The sequence below is a fragment of the Kogia breviceps genome, chromosome 11, assembly GCF_026419965.1.
Source record: "Kogia breviceps isolate mKogBre1 chromosome 11, mKogBre1 haplotype 1, whole genome shotgun sequence".
NCBI lineage: Eukaryota > Metazoa > Chordata > Mammalia > Artiodactyla > Physeteridae > Kogia > Kogia breviceps.
The window spans coordinates 82,296,747-82,316,338 of NC_081320.1; the positions used below are offsets into that span (position 1 = coordinate 82,296,747).

The window sequence follows — 19,592 nt, forward strand, 5'->3', positions numbered from 1 at the left end:
GAGAGAGAGAGAGATTATGAGGAGAGAGAGAGAGTTTATGAGGAGAGAGAGAGAAATTATGAGGAGAGAGATTATGAGGAGAGAGAGAGATTATGAGGAGAGAGAGAGAGATTATGAGGAGAGAGAGAGAGTTTATGAGGAGAGAGAGATTATGAGTAGAGAGAGATTATGAGGAGAGAGAGAGAGATTTTGAGGAGAGTGAGAGAGATTATGAGGAGAGAGAGAGAGATTATGAGGAGAGAGGGATTATGAGGAGAGAGAGATTATGAGGAGAGAGAGATTGTGAGGAGAGAGAGAGATTATGAAGAGAGAGAGAGATTATGAGGAGAGAGAGAGAGATTATGAGGAGAGAGAGAGAGTTTATGAGGAGAGAGAGAGAGATTATGAGGAGAGAGAGGGAGACAATGAGGAAAGAGAGAGAAATTATGAGGAGAGAGAGAGATTATGAGGAGAGAGAGAGAGATTATGAGGAGAGAGAGAGAGTTTATGAGGAGAGAGAGAGAAATTATGAGGAGAGAGAGAGATTATGAGGAGAGAGAGAGAGATTATGAGGAGAGAGAGAGAGATTATGAGGAGAGAGAGAGAGTTTATGAGGAGAGAGAGAGAGTTTATGAGGAGAGAGAGATTATGAGGAGAGAGAGAGAGTTTATGAGGAGAGAGAGAGAGTTTATGAGGAGAGAGAGATTATGAGGAGAGAGAGATTATGAGGAGAGAGAGATTATGAGGAGAGAGAGAGAGATTTTGAGGAGAGAGAGAGATTATGAGTAGAGAGAGATTATGAGGAGAGAGAGAGATTTTGAGGAGAGTGAGAGAGATTATGAGGAGAGAGAGAGAGATTATGAGGAGAGAGGGATTATGAGGAGAGAGAGATTATGAGGAGAGAGAGATTATGAGGAGAGAGAGATTGTGAGGAGAGAGAGAGATTATGAAGAGAGAGAGATTATGAGGAGAGAGAGATTATGAGGAGAGAGAGAGAAACCATGAGGAGAGAGAGAGATTATGAGGAGAGAGAGGGAGACAATGAGGAGAGAGAGAGAAATTATGAGGAGAGAGAGCCAAAGGGCCAATTTATTTAATGAGCAAAAGCTCTCAAAAATCAATTAGCAAAAAAGGAAAAAGATAAATGAGGAAAGGGCCAATAATCCAAAAGAAAAATTTAATAAAAACAGTTCCCAAAAAATGAAATACAAACGCCCAACAAACATTTGAAAAGATGTTAAACATTTTTTAACAATTAAAAAACACAAACTAAAATAATGAGATACCACTTCTTACCTATTAGACTAGAAAAAACATAAAAAGATTAATAATGCCTAATTTGGTAAGGATATGGGGAAATTGACTCTCAAACAGTTGGCTGGAATGCATATTGACACCATCTTTCTGACGGTCAATCTTACAACAGCTGTCAACATTAAAGATGCAATTAATCCAGCAATTCCACTTAAAGGAATTTATCCTATACATATCAATGAAACATTGTAACCATGAAAATCTAGAAAGCCCATCAACAGGGGACTATGGTAGCTATTACTTTTTGTCTGTGCTTTGTCATCTTACTCCCCTTGTTCTGGTAAAAGTACCCCCTTTCCTCTAGAAAATTCCTCCCCCATTCCATCTGGATTAGGGGTAGTCATGTGACCAGAGCCAGATCAATAAGACTCTTTCCCTCATAGTTATACTTAGATACAGGGAAAAAGAGGCTCTCTTTCCAGTGAGGTTATTAAAGAGAGAAGATATAAATCCAGAGCTGTAAGCATCCCTCTTTTCCACATGGGGTAAGAATCTGTCTGCAAAATAAAACCATGCATTCATGAGACAGACTCACTCACAGATACACATATATAAGTTGTATGTGTCCTGGTGATACTGAGTTCCGGTTTTGGAGCACTAAGTTCTGCTTCCAGAACTTGAGGTCCTGGTTCATGCAGTTCTTCCTTCAGTCCTGTGAGGTACTCTTCCCAGCTTCTGCAGCCAATAACCTTTTCCCCTAAGCTAGTTTGAATTAGGTTTCTATTATTTGCAACCAAAACAGTCCTTATTAATATAAACCTGATTATTTCCAGGTTAAGATGATACACTGAACACACATATCTAATTTTGTTCTCTCCCCATACCCCAAAAAACTGCAGCAAAGAGATCTTTTTTTAAAGACATTCATCTACAAAGACAGGGAGAATAGTAGTGGGGACAGTAACACCAAATTTTTGGAAATTAAAAAGCAGACAGATAAATGGAAACTAACTTCGCAGAAATAAAAAATAAAAAATGGATCCTAAACCAACAGTGGGGAAAGCTGAGAACCAAACTGATTATACTACAGAATCCTCAAAAGGATCTGGAACTGGGGCTGGATAGTAGTGCTAAAATAAAGAGGACTGAGTAAAAGCTGATTGAGAAAAATATACTTCTCCCTGGCTACTCAGCTCCTTCCCACGCCCAGGAAAAACACAGAGTTTAAGACAGAAAGTCTTTGAACTATGGGTTGACTAGTACAATTGAGGGCATGGGTAACTATGTTCGAAAAACAGTACTCTCCTGAAAATAGCTGGACGTTGAGAACACACTCAGCCATCTCCACCATGCAGCGCTAGGAATGCTGGCAGCCAGTCCTCTCCCTTCATGCGGGAGACTGGAAGAGTACTCTCTGGGGAATCTTGCCAGCAGAAGAAGGAAAATCTAAGGATACTTACATGGAGAGTTCCCCAGCAAAAGGCCCACCCACAGCATTGTATAGTGTCCCTCAAACTTAACAAGCCCCACCTATATATTCCAAGCTGCCAACCACATTTTTTGTCCCTATATAAGTACCTACAACCAAGAAGTACATGACATCTGAGAAAAACCTCTACCATGCACGATAGATATCAAATAAACAAAAAGAAAAAACAACCTGGAGAAAACAGATTAGCAGAGAGATGAGACATTAATAATCCATGAACAACAACAGGATACTATGTTTTTAAAATGAATATTCAAAGAACAAAAATGAGCTTTGGAAATTAAAATCTTGATAGCAAAATGAAGACAGAAAGATAAAGTTGCAGAAATATCCCAGAAAGAACAAAAAATACAAATAGAAAAGAGAAGGGAAAAAAAGATAAGAAACTTAGATGATCGGTCCAAGAGGTTCAATATCTAAAATAACAAAATTCCAGAAAACAGAGAAAACAGAGGGATGAAATGATGGAATGGCACAATTCCAGAAATGTTCCTAAACTGATTTCCAGATCAAATGGACCCAACAAGTACCCAAGGGAAATGGATGAAAATATACCCACAGAAAGGTACATCACAGTTAAGTTTCAGGGCCTTGAGAACAAAGGGAAACTTACAAACTTCTAGTGAGAGGGGGGAAAAAAGATGACATACTAGAGATCAGGAATCTGAATAGTTTACAACTTTGATAGCAACATTGGACGTCAGGTAAGAGCAATGCCCTCAAAGTTGTGAAGGAAAATTACTTCCAATTTACAATTCTATTCCCAGCCAACCTATTAACCAAAAGTAAAGCTAGAACAATTATATTTTCAGAGTGGAGGGTTTAATAAAGTTGACTTGCTATATATCCTTTCTTAGGAATCCACTAGAGGATGTCCACCAAAACAACAGTAGACCAAGAAAAATGGAAGATGTGAACTCCATTGAAGATTATATCCATGCCTCCTATTGTTGTACCAGCTTTCTATCCTGCCTAAACTACAGAAAGATGTGCTCCACTAAAACAAGGGAATAAACCAAGAAATATGAGAATCTGAGAATCACAAAACAGAAAATCCATCCCTGGAGAATGAGAAAGGAAATCTCAAGGAAGACAGCAAATGAAGTCCCAAATGACTGTTCTGCAGCAGGTCTAGAGAGTGGTCATCCTTAAAAGAATGAGAAGAGTCCTCTTCAGGAGAAATGTCTCCCAAAGAGTCAGAACTGATAAATTACTTAATGTGATTGACCATATGGAAAAACATACTGAAAGGTGTGGGCAGAATGAGTAAGAGGTACCAAAAAAATCAAACACATGAAACACATACACAATTATTAACTTTAGAAAAACAACAAAAAAATAAAACTGCTCAGTTGTGACTAATATTTGCATAAACGTAACCATGTAAATATCAAATACTAATTTAAGTCAATAGATAATGTTTAAATGATTCAAAATATAATAGCATATTCATGTTTTTTAGAAATATGTTTTTAACATTTATTCTTTTTTTATTGAAGTATAGTTGATTTATAATTCTGCATTAGTTTCAGGTGTACAGCACAGTGATTCCATTTTTGTTTTGGGTTTTTTTGCAGGTTATATTCCATTACATGTTATTGTAAGATACTGGATTAGAAATATGGATATTTTTAAAGGCCAGAAGAAATAATTGAAAGAGTTAAAAGCCTTCTAGGGATGAAGACTGGGGAGGGGCTGGACAAAGAACAGGTATATTTAGTTATAAGCCTTTGGTAGTTTTAAATTATATGTAAGTTACTTTGCAATAAAATTAATTTTAGAATAAATAAAAAATAATTATATACCCAGACAGATTTTTTAAAAATAAGGTAAATTTAATGCAATGACATGGGTAATGTCCATGATACATTCTTATGTTAAAATGTCACAAAAGAATACTATAAGTAACATAAATGCATTTGTGTATGCATGGTTTTTTTTGTTAAAGGCTCTACTTCTGAACACACATCTATAGAAAATGTCTGGGAGAATACAAATAAACAATGGTTATTTTGGGGTATGGAGATAGGGAATTTTTTCTTTTCACTTCATAGAATTCTGTACGATTTACATTTTCCCCCTAAAAAGAGGTTTTGTAACCTTATGTGTTAAATTTCCCCTCCTTCTTTCCTTCTTTTTGTGTTTTTTTTTTTTTTTAAAGAAAAGTGTTCCCATGTACTCACCTGCCTCCTGACGCAGCAATCCCAAAGTATCAAGGATTCGACAAGCTTCCAGTGAGCACTGGATCATTGCCTCTTTTTTCTTTCCTGAGTGAATAGCCTCAGCCACTAGCTGTTTTCCAGTTGAATCATCCACGGGTAATCTGCATTGGTTTGGGGGGAATTATAGCACAGCACTAAGCTCCAATTCTCATGAAAAAAATTAATATTTTATGATAATAGTCATATTTTTTGAGATGGCTTTTTAATCTGTCAGTTCATTTTGTTCTATCTTGCCAAAGTTGGACTTCAAATCTTTTCCTTCCACCTTTTACTCATCCCACCCTAACCCCAACATGTTACTAAACTATCAAGGTCCAAATTCAGGAATAGGCTAAAATTAAGATTAAAGTTGCTCTTTGGGTTGTTGTCTCTAACCATAAATTAAACCTGAAATTGACCACTTTCCATAAATGGATGTTAAGAGAAAAGAACATACCTCACCCTGCAAAGCCAAGTGCTATGACCCTGTTCATCAAATTCATATTCTAATTCTTCTCCTGTGGGAGGAAGAAAGACAAAACAATTTTAATAGCATCTGAAAGTTACTAGTTGATACAAAGGGAAAAGACAGCAAAGGTTAAGTAAGAATATAAAGTTCTCATACCACATTGAATACTAAATTTCAAAGCATTTCACTTCCTATTCCTAGGAACTATTATCTGATAATAAAATTAGAATGAGCCTGAGGCACAGAAAAGCCCAAACTCAAATCAAAACAACTCTCCATACACAGGTTTGTCCCCTATATATGAGCTTTCACACTTATAAGTTGAAGACTTAGTGTTAATTTCTCATGCTTGCCTAGTTTTTAGAAGCATAAATATTAAGTGCAGAATGCAAGCAGTTCATATATATATTTACACTCATACATGCGCACAGATACACATAGATGTTCTCTCAAAGCATTTCTACTGAAACTATTCTCTGCGGAAACATTCTTTAAATCATACAAAGTGAAAATCCATGTTAAGAGTTACAAAAGATCAGGTGAATTAGAAACAAAAAAATGACAAGAAGTTGGGTCAATCTCCCCACCACCCCAGTCCTGGATCTTTTGAAAAGAAGGGGATGAAGTCAGGCAAAAGTACTTCCTTTTTTCCAAGATGTGAAAAAATAACAAAATTCTTACTATTTTCAAAATAAACCTGAAGCAACTGACCACACAGGCAAGAACTGAACAAGGAGGAGAGCAGATAAATTACAGCATTTCTAAGTACCTGAAGATCTGGAAAACCACCCTGTTGTGGATACATTATACTGGCAGTGTCAGAGTCTGTTTACATACCTTCTCGGTCAAAAAAACCTTGGAGAGCCTTTTTTGGATCCTTGATATAAAAGGCCTCTCTTTCCTGCTGAAACTCTAAGACAATGGGGTTCTCTTCAGCCTCATCCTCTACAGCATCTTCTCCTACAGGATATGGGAAAGAAAGAAAAGACAATCAGACATAAGAGACCATCTGAATGACACCCATTATCCCTTGAGGGTGAATAAAGATACAGTTATCAGTGATGAAAAGAAAGGTGGGGGCGGGGGGGGGGGAGGAGGACAACCACAAGACCATCAGTATGAACATCTTCAGGTTTTCTAAACTGTGTGACAAGTTAAAACTTGTTTTCATGGCACCTTATTTTTGTTCTCCATCACTATATGTATGGATATTTTAAAAGCAAAATTACCTACCACATTCTCTATATTAAAAAAAATGAAGTTCCTCAGCCCAGCATTCTCTCTCTCTCACACCCAGGTCTAATACTCTGTCTTCAGTATAGTTTCCCAATACTTATCATATCCACCAACAGACTGGTCTATTTAGTACTCCATTACAATCATCAATCCCTGCCCCAAATACCACCTCAATGCTCAGCTTCTTAAGGGCTTCTTTTCCTTTCCTTCAAGTCCCAGCTCAAAACCCTTCTGTTTATAAACTTATAAACTGTCCCAAAGATCTGTTAGTGCTGCCCAACAGAAATATAATGAAAGCCATACATGCAATTTACATTTTCTAGTAGCCACATCAAAAAAGAGAAACAGGTGAAATTATTATCAAGGAATCTACATAAAAATATTATGAATATTTAACATTCTTTTTTCACACTAAGTCTTTGAAACCCAGTATTTTACATTTACAGCACATGTCAATTTGGACTAGCCACACGGTAAGTTCCCAATGTGGCTGATGACTACCATATTGGATAGTGCAGGTCTAGGTCCTCAGTGACTGCTCCCTTCTCTGAACCCTTTACCCTAGCATACTCATGGTTTCTAGCTTTTGTTTGGCACTTACCACAAGTAATTTCATAATATTTATCTGTCTTCCCAACAACACAGTAAGGCCATCTTCTAGCTTTTCAAAATCCTAGCTCCTGAATACCCACCCTCTAAAATGTCTGGTGTTATGGAAAATTCAATTTATTCCTTTGATTAGATATTTTCACATTTCAGGGTATTTACACAAAGTATGAAAAATTCAAAAGAACTCCTATACTGAATAACATTCTGTTTTATTTGATTGAATGTAGTTTCACCCCCTTTAGCAATAATCAGTACTTAATTAAATACATTTTAATGGTTAAAAATAATAAACTATAAGCTGAGGAACTTTTGAACAAAGGAGTGCACTGTAAAACACATTAAAATAAAGCAATAGTGCCCATAATTCAATTTTTGGGCATCAGAAAAGTTAATAAATCTGAGTTTGGGTAACCTAATGTGCAAACTGTATTTGTCCTATCTATCTCAAAGAGTCGTGAAAGCTGTATGATAAAAAGAAAAACAAAAAAACCCAAACAAAAACAACACCAAAAAAACACATTTAAGCATACTAGTAGAAATGAATTTAAAATATTAACCTCTGGCAGCAATTTTGATTCCTTACCCATTCCCCAGGTGCAGCCCATTTCATCATCTTGACTACTAGTATTTCTCTTTCTTTCAGCTGTATCCGTTTCCTCTTCTTCATCCGAGTCTTCTCCCAGCATCTTCTTCTCCAACATCATTTGTTGCTGCTTGCGCAATTCCTTCAATTGCGTTACTGTCAACTCGGATTCTGCCTCTCGATCTTCCTCTGGTCCCTGTCGAGCAAAAGAATTCTTTTACAGTTGATTGTTGAAGTCACTTTCAGAAATATGGCAATGTGTACAGAGGTCTGGAGATGAAGGGCCAGATTCCTCCACTTTTGTAATCGCTGACTGAGACAATCTCCTTCCTTAGTGAAAACTTAACGAGCTCAGGAACGCAGCCGGGTGCACTCCAGAGACTGCAATTCTAGGTTTTTCTACTTACCTGAAAAAGAAAGAGCCGAGTGCTGCCTCCAAAGCGAAGAACATGCCCAACGTGGACCCGACAATAGGTGCGGGGTGGGATGCGGGTTTTGTTAAGAAAAGTGCCGTGCGTGCTTCCCAAATCGTAGAGGTAGAAGCCAGGCCCTTGGCCGTCGCATTCTGCCTCGGGACCGGATACCCTGTGCTGCAGCACAGCGTGGTAGCGAGACACCGAAGGATGCTCCAGGCACACGTCGCAGCTAGCGAGCCTCCCAAAAAGACAGCAACTCATCCCTTTCAAACTCCGGGTGCCAAGGATGGTACCGCCCTTCAGTGTCTCTAGGATGTAGGGGGCCGTGGCGGGGCCGCCCCACGGAGGCTCTCGGTAAGGGGGAGCGCGGGTCGGGCCGCCAGTGGAAGGAGCCGCTGTGGGAGGCCGCGGCTGCTCCTCCGCCGGACCCCTAGTCTCCCCGCTGTCCAGCAGGGCTGGCGGGACTTCGGGCTCCGCAGAATCGGAGTCCGGCAGCGCCGTGGGCCTTTCCTTCTTTATCTCCTCAGGGTTTGAAGGATTGGTGGCCGGGGCTTTGCCCCGCACCGCCGGGGGCAAGGGCAGGCCTGGCTTCTTGAAGTCGCCATTAAGTTCCTGCGAAGCCAGCGGCTCGGACTGAGAGGGACTAGCAGCCATCATCAAAGGCGTGCAGCCTCGAAATCTGTTCCTGGGAAACCTCACCCCCTCGGTCTCTACTTTCCTCTCCACGCCTCCGTCTCCCTAGCCCCCAGCGGCTTCTCTGGCAGCGACAGTGGAGTTGCTCCTTCACGACCTAGAGCATTATGAAGCAGTGAGTATCCTGGGAAGTTATAAGAAGAAGAAAGCAAAAAGGCGGTCGAGGTATTGTCCGAGTGGGGACATGTTTAGAGGTTGCAACTGGGTTATAACGACTTCCTGTGGCAGCGCCTGATTGAGAAGAAGCGCTTCCGGCAGCCTTGAATCAGTAATCAACACACCAGCCTTCCGGGCCTGACGCGACCCTCATCTCAGGCCTCTCGGAGTCGTACAGCCGCCCAGTACCAAACCTGCGACGTGGAAGTCCATAGTGGAGCCTCCTTGCCTCGGTCCAGGTCCAGGTCCAGATGTCCCTGTGTCCGGGCTGCCCCAGCATTAGGCGACCCCAGGACCCTGTGATTGGCGCCTGCGCCTGCTGACGGTGACGGAGGAGCCCCCCTAAAGACTTGGGCATTGCTTGTGCTTGGTGTCTGTCCTTCGTGCTCCTTTCGGTGAAGCTAAGGGAGAGGGCGATTTTTGTTGTCACTTGGTACATTTATTTATTCGTTCGTTCTTTTTATTCTTTCCGAAACCAATTAATGAGGCAGCATAGTGTAGTTGTTAAGAGTGCAGGCCCTGGAGCCTGGCCGTGTTGATTTTCCCTCTCAGCCATTTCTGACATTAGGCAAGACAGTAGGCCTCAGCTTCCACATCTGAAAAGATACTAATAATAGTATCTACTTCATAGAGAGGTTGGGAGAATTGAATTAACAGTAAAGGCAAAGCCCGGCATGTAGTAGGCACTCACTGTACTAAGATCACAGTTGTGAGAGATAGATGGAAGAATAAAATTGAGATAAGTACTAGTTTAAATATAGGGATAAATGCTGTGATGGAGACATGCAAAGTGCTGTGAGAATATAATGAAGGGAGATGTACTGGGGAGGTGATAGAGGGTGGTGACTTAAGCGGTACTTAAGAATGAATACAAGTCTGCCAGGGATGTGGTGGGTGTCAGGGCATTTCTGGCAGAGATCACATCTTTAAGATGTGAAAATGCATGGCATTCTCAACCTGAGTAGTCTGATACTGGTAGATCTAAAGTGGTCATTTTCTCCAGGAAGTTCCTCCTTTGTGTTTTCTCACTGCACCAGGTCTGTCTCTCGAACAGCTCTTACTACACACTTTAATATTGAAATGTTCTTTTTATGTTTTTCTCCCTCACTTCAGGGCAAGGATCTTGCATTAGTCTTTATCTCTTCCCATGATACCTGGCATTCGGTAAATGTTTGTTGAATTTGAAGAGACATATGGGCAATGAATCTGGAAGGGTGAGTTGAAGCCAGACTGTAAACGTTGTTGAATGGTAAACCAAAAAAATTTTGACTGACTTTTTTTCCAATAGGCAATGAGTTTAAAATATTACGTCTAGCATTACTGTAGAGAGTAGATTAGATATAAGGAGAGACTGAAGGAAGGGATATTCGTTAGGAGACAGCAGATATCTCAGATTCTTCCCTGTATACGTCAGAAGTTGAATGCATAAGACCGTTTAGGTTAGTGGTTCATAAATTTTTCCACCAGGACCAGTTAAAGGTTCCCATGTCTGGCATTTACAAATTAAGAACCACCTCGGGAATTCCCTGGTGGTCCAATGGTTAGGACTTGGCACTTTCACTGCCCAGGCCTGGGTTCTATCCCTAGTCGGGGGAACTAAAATCCCACAAGCTGCATGGCACAGCCAAAAAGAAAAAGAAAAAAAGAACCACCTTTTCCTATCTTTCTCTATTCCCTTTTCACCTACTGATCCAGTACAGATGTGTCAAGATACTCTGAGAAGTAGTCCACATCTCATCTAAGCATCTTGCCTTGCAGATCGTTCAGGACTGGGTATGATGGCAGTTCTGGTAATGAGTTAGGGTGAGATGGAAAACATGGACACTATAGCCCCAGATACTCTTGCAGCTATTAATCTACTGAGGACCCAAACTCTACCTTGTGGTTCAGTCCAGTAGGAATTGTCCTAGTGTGTGATTGTGATGACTGGCATCTAACAGTTATATTTCTCTTAATTTCTTCAGGGAGAACATCCTTGGTCCTACATTGTTGCTGACACTGACATTTTTCTAAGTTGTCTTGAACTGCCTACTTTTTATGTAAATAACTGGCTAGACTTCATATTTTTCACTACAGAAGCCCATAACCTGCAGTTGCTAGAGATCTTAAAACACTACTTTTAGGATATCATCTACATTTAACTTGAAAGCTCTTCCTGTCTTATTCCAAAATGTTGAGATACTGGGGAGAGATACCAATCTCATCAAGCCAGACCAACAGAAGTTCCTTTGACTTGCTCCCTCGGGAGTTCCGACTGGTAGAAGTCCATGACCCACCCCTGCACCAACCCTCAGCCAACAAGCCCAAGCCCCCCACTATGTTGGACATCCCCTCAGAGCCGTGCAGCCTCACCATCCATACCATTCAGCTGATCCAGCACAACCGACGTCTGCGTAACCTCATTGCCACAGCTCAGGCCCAGAATCAGCAACAGACAGAAGGTGTAAAGACTGAAGAGAGTGAGCCTCTTCCGTCCTGCCCTGGGTCACCTCCTCTTCCTGATGACCTCCTTCCTTTAGATTGTAAGAATCCCAGCACACCATTCCACATCCGGCACAGTGACCCAGAGAGTGACTTTTATCGGTAAGGCAAGGCTTTGCTATATCTTACTTTTCTCAAAAAATCTTCCCAACAACCGTGTTAAGCAGGTAATCACATTTCCATGAGGAAACTGAGGATGAGAGTAATTGCCTTGGCCAAAGTTGCTCAGATAATTAGTGGGAAGTCTAAGACTTGAACCCTGATCTTCCGAATCCAGAGTCTGTTATTTTTTTATTTTCTGATGCAACAAATATTTATTGAGTGCCTAATATGTGCCAAGCACTTTACTAGGAGCAGGTACTACACTAGTTTGTAAAACAGACCATGGCCTCATAGTCCTCAGAGTCTAGTCCTTCTGTTTAATTAAAAGGTATAATATGGGTTTAGCTCAGTGTCCTCAACATGAGATTCATGAACTTATTCTCATACTATTAGGAATCTCCAAATACTATACAATAATTTTTAATTGTGTATTTTCATTTTGATAACATAGTTTAAGAAATAATAATAGAAAAATATTCTTGATCCTTGCTACTAAAAATCTGGTCCAAGATCAGCAACATCAACATCACCTAGGAGCTTGTTAGAAATACAGAGTCTCAGACCCACCCAGACCTGCTTAAAATTTTCATTTTAACAAGACCTCCAGAATATTCATAAGTATATTTCAGTTTGAGAAGACCTGCTCCAGATCCTCTGAATGACTGCCTTATAACCTAGTGCTACTACTAGGTTCAGTGTGCAAGTATGCATTTGGTGCCAAATAATTACTTTTTCCTTTTCATTTTGAACTTTGTCAGACCTATAGAAAAGTTTAAATAATAGTATGACACACACCCAAATACCCTTCACCTGGATTCACCAATTGTTAACATTTTGCCACATTTACTTTCTCTCATGTATGTGTAAGTGTGTGTACACACATTTACACACAAATATACAAACATATGTGTATACATATACACATAAGACATTTTTGCCGAATATTTTAAAGTTGCAGACATTGCAATATATCACCCCTAAATTCTTCAGCATTCTTTCACCCCTAAATTCTTCACCTTATCCTAAGAATAAGGAAATTTCCTACACAATCCCAATAACCACTATCACATCAAAGTAAATGAACACTAATTAAATACTATCATTTAATATGTCTGTATTCTGATTTCTCCAACATCTGTATTCAGACAACTGTATTCAGTTGTCTCCAAAATATCTTTTGTAGTTATGTTTGTCCCCAATCCTGGACCTAACAAAGATTCACGCATTGCATTTGGTTGTTATACCTCTTTAGCGTCTTTTTTTTTTTTTTTTGAGGTATAGTTGATTTACAATACTATATTAGTTTCAGATGTACATCATCATGATTCAATATTTTTATAGATTATACTCCTTTTAAAGTTATTATAAAATATTGGCTATATTCTCTGTGCTGTACAATATATCCTTGTAGCTTATTTATTTGATACATAGTAGTTTTTACCTCTTCATCCCCTTCTCCTATCTTGCCCCACCCCTCTTCCCACTCCGCCCTGGTAACCACTAGTTTGTTCTCTATATCTGAGTCTATTTCTTTTTTGTTATATTCACTAGTTTGTTTTAGACTCCACATAAAAATGATATCATACAGTATTTGTCTTTCTCTGCCTCTTTAGTGTCTTTTAAGCCAGAATAGCTTCCCCCTTTTATAATACATGATACTAATCTTTTTTAAGAGTTTAGGTCACTTGTCTTGTAGGCTGTCCCAAATCAGACTGGATTTGCTGATTATTTCCTCAAGATTAGATTCAAATGAAATGTTTGGCAAAAAATACTACATAGGTAATATTGTATATCACTTAGTGCATCTGCCTATTGATGATAATAGTTGCTACTATTTTAATCATCCCAAACTAATAAGAAAAGAACAGAAATAGACTTATTAAGTAAGGCTTGCAGTTGGGCCAGATGAAGGCCAGAAAATGTCATGGTGTATTGTCTAATCGAAGGCTCTGAAGACACTGGAACAGTGAAAAAGGGAGGGAGAACTGTGTCGTTACATGCTTGCCCTGTGTTAGTACAGATGTGCCCAACTTCAACACACTCTGTGGGAATCGGTACCAAGTTTACATTTTGAGAGCAATTTACCTTTAACAAAATAATATTGTCCTTCATATTAAATTGATGCTATTATTTAGAATTTGTAGTTTCGTGTCAATTTTCTAATTTTTATTGTTAGGAAGATTCTGTGAACATCAGAAGTTTAAACGTAGTTTGTTTTATACATATTTAAGAAACTGCGTACAAAAATAATTTGCATCAGCTATGGGGGTACGGGAAGAATTATTTTCCTTTGAAATGGGTCCACATATTAAGCAAAGCAATGCTGATTTAGCTCTGTTTATTAGGCACTTCTGAAGCCTTTAGCTTTTGGTCCAGAGAGACCGGCCACGGGAAATGATGATGTAAACAGTGCATGAAAAGTTATTCGGCAGTTGGTTTTCTTATGTTCCAATTATTATGTGAATTACAGTAGTTGCTACTGAGCAGATAACAGCAGCATGGGTGTTCAGCTCCTCAGGCACTCTGTACAGCAAGCACAGGGTGACACATGCCAAGTATGGACCAGGGAAAAGTAATTTTCTGTACCCTATCTTATGTTTATCTATTTACTTTGTCAGAGGGAGGCAGAAGATAGGAAATTTCAGGAGAGTGGGTAAATTATTAGGAGCTCATTAAAAGTTATTTTTAGGAGACCAGACAGTTTTTTGAGGTTTTTTGTTTTGTTTTGGAAAGCTTAGGATCTTTGTCATAGTGATTAGGTGCAAAACAGTGTATTATTAAGAACATGGGATCTAAAGGCAGAAGCTCTATCACTTAATAATACAAAAATCTTTTGGCAAGTCGCCCTTCTGAACTTCAGTTTCTTCACCTGCCGGATAGGAATGTGAAGAAATATGGGCCCCTACCCACTTCACAGCATAAAACAGGATAAAAATGCTTTGTAAGCTATATATATTTTAAATTGCTTTTATAAAATTGAGTTCCTTTCCCAGCTTTACAAATGGTCTGTTGTAGTTAGATAAGAATCTCCTAATTGGGACTGTGAATTTCCAGAAGTCCATATATTGCCCAGAATGTGAGGAACCTATGTTCTGGTGAAATAGAGCACCACTGAGCAGTATCTGAGCTATACTCTTAAAATTAATCAGATCCTAAAAGTGATCAAAATCCAGCAGTTGATATGAGAAGGAAACTTCCTTTTCACTAGATACCCTTTTATACTGTTTACTACAGGCATCTATTGCCTGTTCAAACTTTATGTAATTGGAGCAGCTCAGGGATATGACTGTGGGTTGTTGAGACATGCCCTGACAGCAACAAGATGACACTGGGCTATGTAACCTGCCTAGAATTGCCCTGGAAAGCTGAGCCGGTGGTTTGACTGGGATTGTAAACCTCCTAGGGAGACAGGACAGGTCACTCCTTTGCAAGAGCACTAATAACACTAGCATGTCTCCGCTTTCAGTGGGAAAGGGGAACCTGTGACTGAACTCAGCTGGCACTCCTGCCGGCAGCTCCTCTACCAGGCAGTGGCCACGATCCTAGCCCACGCAGGCTTTGAGTGTGCAAACGAAAGTGTCCTGGAGACCCTAACTGATGTGGCACACGAGTATTGTCTGAAGTTCACCAAGTTGCTGCGCTTTGCTGTGGATCAGGAGGCCCGGCTGGGGCAGACTCCCTTCCCCGACGTGATGGAGCAGGTTTTCCATGAAGTGGGCATTGGCAGCGTGCTCTCCCTCCAGAAGTTCTGGCAGCACCGCATCAAGGACTATCACAGTTACATGCTGCAGGTGAGAGGACCCTGAGGAGAAGTGGGTAAAGATGTGTAATCTAGGGGTGTCCAGCAGGATCCCTAACACTTGCTCTAGGGTGCAGAGCACAGGGTCTTGGAACAGAGCGGACTTATCCTGCTTTCCTCTCGGCCCTGGCTGTGTTCCACTGGCCTCACCACTGACCTGGCCAGACTCAGGGGTTTCCTTTAGTCAGTGAAATCATAGCATGTGGTTAGCATGCTTTTATTCAACGAATATTTATTGAGTGCCTATTGTGAGTCAGGCACTGTGGGATTCAGCAGTTAACAAGTTCCTTGAGCTTGCACTCTTGTTGAGAGGGAAACAAAAACAAGTAAACAAATAATGATCAAAATAATTTCAGATGGCGTTAAGTGCTATGAGCAAGAAACAAAACAGAGTGAGGTGATGCTGCCCAAGGGTGGAGTGTGGTGGGGGAGACACCATTTTTGGTTAGAAACAAATATCTAAGCTCTTCAACTCTTGTGGCCTGAGGCATTTTGTTCACTGTTTCAGTTTCCCCAAATCTAAAATATGGTAAGGAATTCTTAACACCCAGTCGTCTTTGCTAAGCGATCCAGATTTCCTACTGTGTTCATTATCCACCTGTGGTACCTACGTCAAATATTAGTTTTTATAGCTAAAAATGTGATCTTTTGTCCCAGTTCTGATATAATAATACAGTCTAAATATTTTTCACCTTTATGTACCTTTTAATTAATGACATGAACATTCTCTGCTAAACAGATATTCTTCACATGTCTCTGTCATTTACGAATTTCAAACTCACATTCCTTCCTTTGGCAGTGATGCTTTATGCATATTCATATTCTGTTGGCTTTTCCATGGATGCCACAAGCTGACTATCCAACTTGCTTTTTTTTTTTTTTTTTGTGGTATGCGGGCCTCTCACTGTTGTGGCCATGGCCTATCCGCTCCGCAGCATGTGGGATCCTCCCAGACCGGGGCACGAACCCATGTCCCCTGCATCGGCAGGCAGACTCTCAACCACTGCGGCACCAGGGAAGCCCCCAACTTGCTTTTAACTTGGAAAATTGACTCTTGCTTGCCAACAGATTAGTAAGCAGCTCTCTGAAGAGTATGAAAGGATTGTCAATCCTGAGAAGGCCACAGAGGACACTAAACCCGTAAAGATCAAGGAGGAACCTGTGAGTGACATCACCTTCCCTGTCAGTGAGGAACTGGAGGCTGACCTTGCTTCTGGAGACCAGCCACTGCCCATGGGAGTCCTTGGGGCTCAGAGTGAACGCTTCCCATCTAACCTGGAGGTCGAGGCTTCACCACAGGCTTCAAGTAAGAGAAAACTACTTACCCATTTTGATTCTGGGAGATCTGCCAACCTCAGTACTTCTTGCATTTTGGACTCAAACTCTGGAGATGGAAGAACAAAAGTGGGGATGGGCAGGAGAATGGCAAGTCTGAAAACAAATATAGCTTCACTGATCTACAGACACCAACATTCTCTTTGTAATTAAGGAAGAAAGGACTAGCAGAGCCTTACAGACATTCTTTAAACTTATTTCTAGTTAGGATGTAGATGCAATAAGTGATTACCAGAGTTAATTCAGCTGACCCAGCTGGGTGGGCAGATGGCCTCCTGTCCTCTGTATTCTGGTCTTTCCTGATGCTTGTACTGAATTGATTAAAGCAACTTCCAGATAGATGGAGTAATGTTAATTGCTCAGGGATGTTTGAATAGTTGGGGTTCCTTGCTAAAGTACCCCCCAACAAGTTGGAACTGAAAGGAATTAAAATAGGGCAACCCAGTTACAGGCAGCTGGCCGCTTCTTCCAGACAGACCCTGTGATTACGTTCAGAACCAGTTGACTTGATCCCTAAGTCAGTTAGATTGCAAATTAGTCTAGACGCTCAGTTCTTTACAAATATAAACTGTCATGTCATCAATGCACAAATGATGCAAATAGCCAGTCCTCCAGTGTAGCCTAAACAGAATTAGGCCACATTTTTTAAAGTATTGGGCAGAGAGCCTTTCACCAAGGAAGACGTAATAACCACAGAACATTGTTGCTAGAAGACACAGAGGCAGGAGAGCCAAAAAGAAATTGTTGCAGATGTAGGGGTCATGTCTCTTTTCAGCAGTCTGGGAACAGCTGCCAGCATTTTGTACTGGTCATTAACTTTTCATAATGTGAGAGAGGACCAGGGACCCAAACGCAAGGCAGGAAAACAAGACAGCCCCATAAAAGGACAGGCCAATGTAACACCTGACCAAGAGCCCCCAGTTGTGCCTGCCTTTGAACCATGAATCTTTCCACGAGCATAGTTTTACTTCCCTGGTTTAGGGAAAATGGAGGTGGATGAGGTGGGGTAAAGGAGGGTGAGGAAGTGGGACAGAAGATATTTAGAGTTGGTAACTGTTTGAGTAGAGAATAACCACCATATTCTCCAGCCAAGTAGAGAATCAGAGTGAAAACTGATCTCAAAGGTCATCAGTTGGCCCTGGGTGGTGCATGCCTCCTACTTTGTTCCAGCCTTTTTTTTTTTTTAATAGAGTTTTTTAAACAAATTTATTTTATTTATTTAATTTTGGCTGTGTTGGGTCTTCGTTGCTGCGTGCAGGCTTTCTCTAGTTGCGGCGAGCAGGGGGCTACTCTTCGTTGTGGTGTGCGGGCTTCTCATTGCGGCGGTTTCTCATTGCGGAGCACAGGCTGTAGGCCCACAGCCTCAGTAGTTGTGGCTCACGGGCTTAGGTGCTCTGCGGCATGTGGGATCTTCCCGGACCAGGGCTCGAAACCGTGTCCCCAGCACTGGCAGGCAGATTCTTAACCACTGTGCCACCAGGAAAGCCCTGTTCCAGCCTTTCTTACTGCTAGTTAGTTCTGCGTTCTTCTTCCATTCCCAGGTACAGAAGTAAATGCTTCCCCTCTTTGGAACTTGGCCCACGTGAAAATGGAGCCGCAAGAGAGTGAAGAAGGCAACGTCTCTGGGCATGGCGTGCTGGGCAGCGACGTGTTCGAGGAGCCCATGTCGGGCATGAGTGAAGCTGGGATCCCCCAAAGCCCTGATGACTCAGACAGCAGCTATGGCTCCCACTCCACTGACAGCCTCATGGGGTCCTCCCCTGTTTTCAACCAGCGCTGTAAAAAGAGGATGAGGAAAATATAAGGCAAAGAGGGAGAGTTTCTCTCCAGACCTACAAGACCCAACAGAAAACCTTGATGTATTCTAATTCACTTCCATAAACAGTGATTTGACTTTTATTCTTAAACGCAGTGGACTTTCCTGATATCAGTGGAACTGGATTTAACCAAATAAGTCTGCTTTTTCCTTTTGCATTCAGTTTTTATAGTTTTCCACAACAACCAAGCTACCTTTCACAAACATCATGACAGTGGGATGGTAATCCAGAGATCAAAGCACTGTCCCTGACATCTATTGTGTGAGTAGACAAGTGACTTAGCTTCTCTAGAGCTGTTTCTCTTGCACAACTGAGAAGACCCATACATACTGCTTTGACCTACCTTGCAGAGATATTATGAGGATGGAGATGTTGTTAAGCCTCAAAGCTGTACTTGAATAGACTCACAAGTAAATATATGCTGGTATCAGATGTCAATTTTTTTTTTTTTTTGCGGTATGCGGGCCTCTCACTGTTGTGGCCTCTCCCGTTGCGGGGCACAGGCTCCGGCTAGGCCATGGCTCACGGGCTTAGTTGCTCCGCGGCATGTGGGATCTTCCCGGACCAGGGCACGAACCCGTGTCTCCTGCATCGGCAGGCGGATTCTCAACCACTGCGCCACCAGGGAAGCCCATGATGTCAATTTTTTTTAACTTGCTTCACTTTTGGTCGAAGTCCTTGGGAATCCAGTGCTGATACCTAATAGGAAATAGCTAAACATTGCATAGCTTATCTGTCAGTAGTCTTGTTTTCAAACTGTTTTTGCTGCCCACGAGGTTGCCTATAGTCAGAGCGGTCTGTGGTAAACAGCCTTTTTGCTGATTCAGACGGCCCTCGACTATCTCAGCCACACATTTTCTTCTTCCTTCTCTAGACTTATTCCCTGTAGTTCCACCATCTTTTTCTTATTTCCATTCAGATATTTTTTATATTTTCACCATGTACACTTTTTGATTGCTCCTTTCATTTTTCT

General features: G+C 41.0%; 2 protein-coding genes across 7 annotated transcripts in view; one reads left to right on the top strand and one right to left on the bottom strand.

The window, feature by feature from the left end:
* The window catches only part of SLC4A1AP (solute carrier family 4 member 1 adaptor protein), an 89,589-nt gene extending 80,447 nt beyond the window's left edge, over window positions 1–9,142 (bottom strand). For 2 of the 4 annotated variants that reach the window (XR_010835599.1, XR_010835600.1), the window contains exons 1-5: window positions 8,228–9,139; window positions 7,821–8,016; window positions 6,230–6,352; window positions 5,381–5,441; window positions 4,906–5,045 (exon numbers count right to left, since the gene is read on the bottom strand). Coding sequence is in view for 2 of the 4 variants with exons in the window: in XM_067007891.1 (XP_066863992.1) it covers window positions 4,906–5,045; window positions 5,381–5,441; window positions 6,230–6,352; window positions 7,821–8,016; window positions 8,228–8,893 (1,186 nt within the window). In the remaining 2 variants the exon portion in view is untranslated. Of the gene's footprint in view, window positions 1–4,905; window positions 5,046–5,380; window positions 5,442–6,229; window positions 6,353–7,820; window positions 8,017–8,227 lie in introns of all 4 variants that reach the window. The other 2 variants (XM_067007891.1, XM_059079522.2) reach the window with 2 other exon arrangements.
* A 2-nt stretch (window positions 9,143–9,144) lies between these two features.
* On the top strand, window positions 9,145–19,059 carry SUPT7L (SPT7 like, STAGA complex subunit gamma). 3 transcript variants are annotated; one of them, XM_059079502.2, is made up of 6 exons: window positions 9,145–9,518; window positions 10,199–10,299; window positions 11,050–11,668; window positions 15,135–15,459; window positions 16,536–16,773; window positions 18,344–19,059. In XM_059079502.2, exons 3-6 carry the CDS (start codon window positions 11,256–11,258, stop codon window positions 18,604–18,606), a joined length of 1,239 nt encoding a protein of 412 aa, XP_058935485.1. In that variant the 5' UTR covers window positions 9,145–9,518; window positions 10,199–10,299; window positions 11,050–11,255; the 3' UTR covers window positions 18,607–19,059. The 3 variants fall into 3 exon arrangements, with proteins under 3 accessions (XP_058935485.1, XP_058935484.1, XP_066863993.1); XM_059079501.2 differs by having other exon boundaries at window positions 9,160–9,410; XM_067007892.1 differs by having other exon boundaries at window positions 9,160–9,324.
* The last annotated feature ends 533 nt before the right edge of the window (window positions 19,060–19,592 follow it).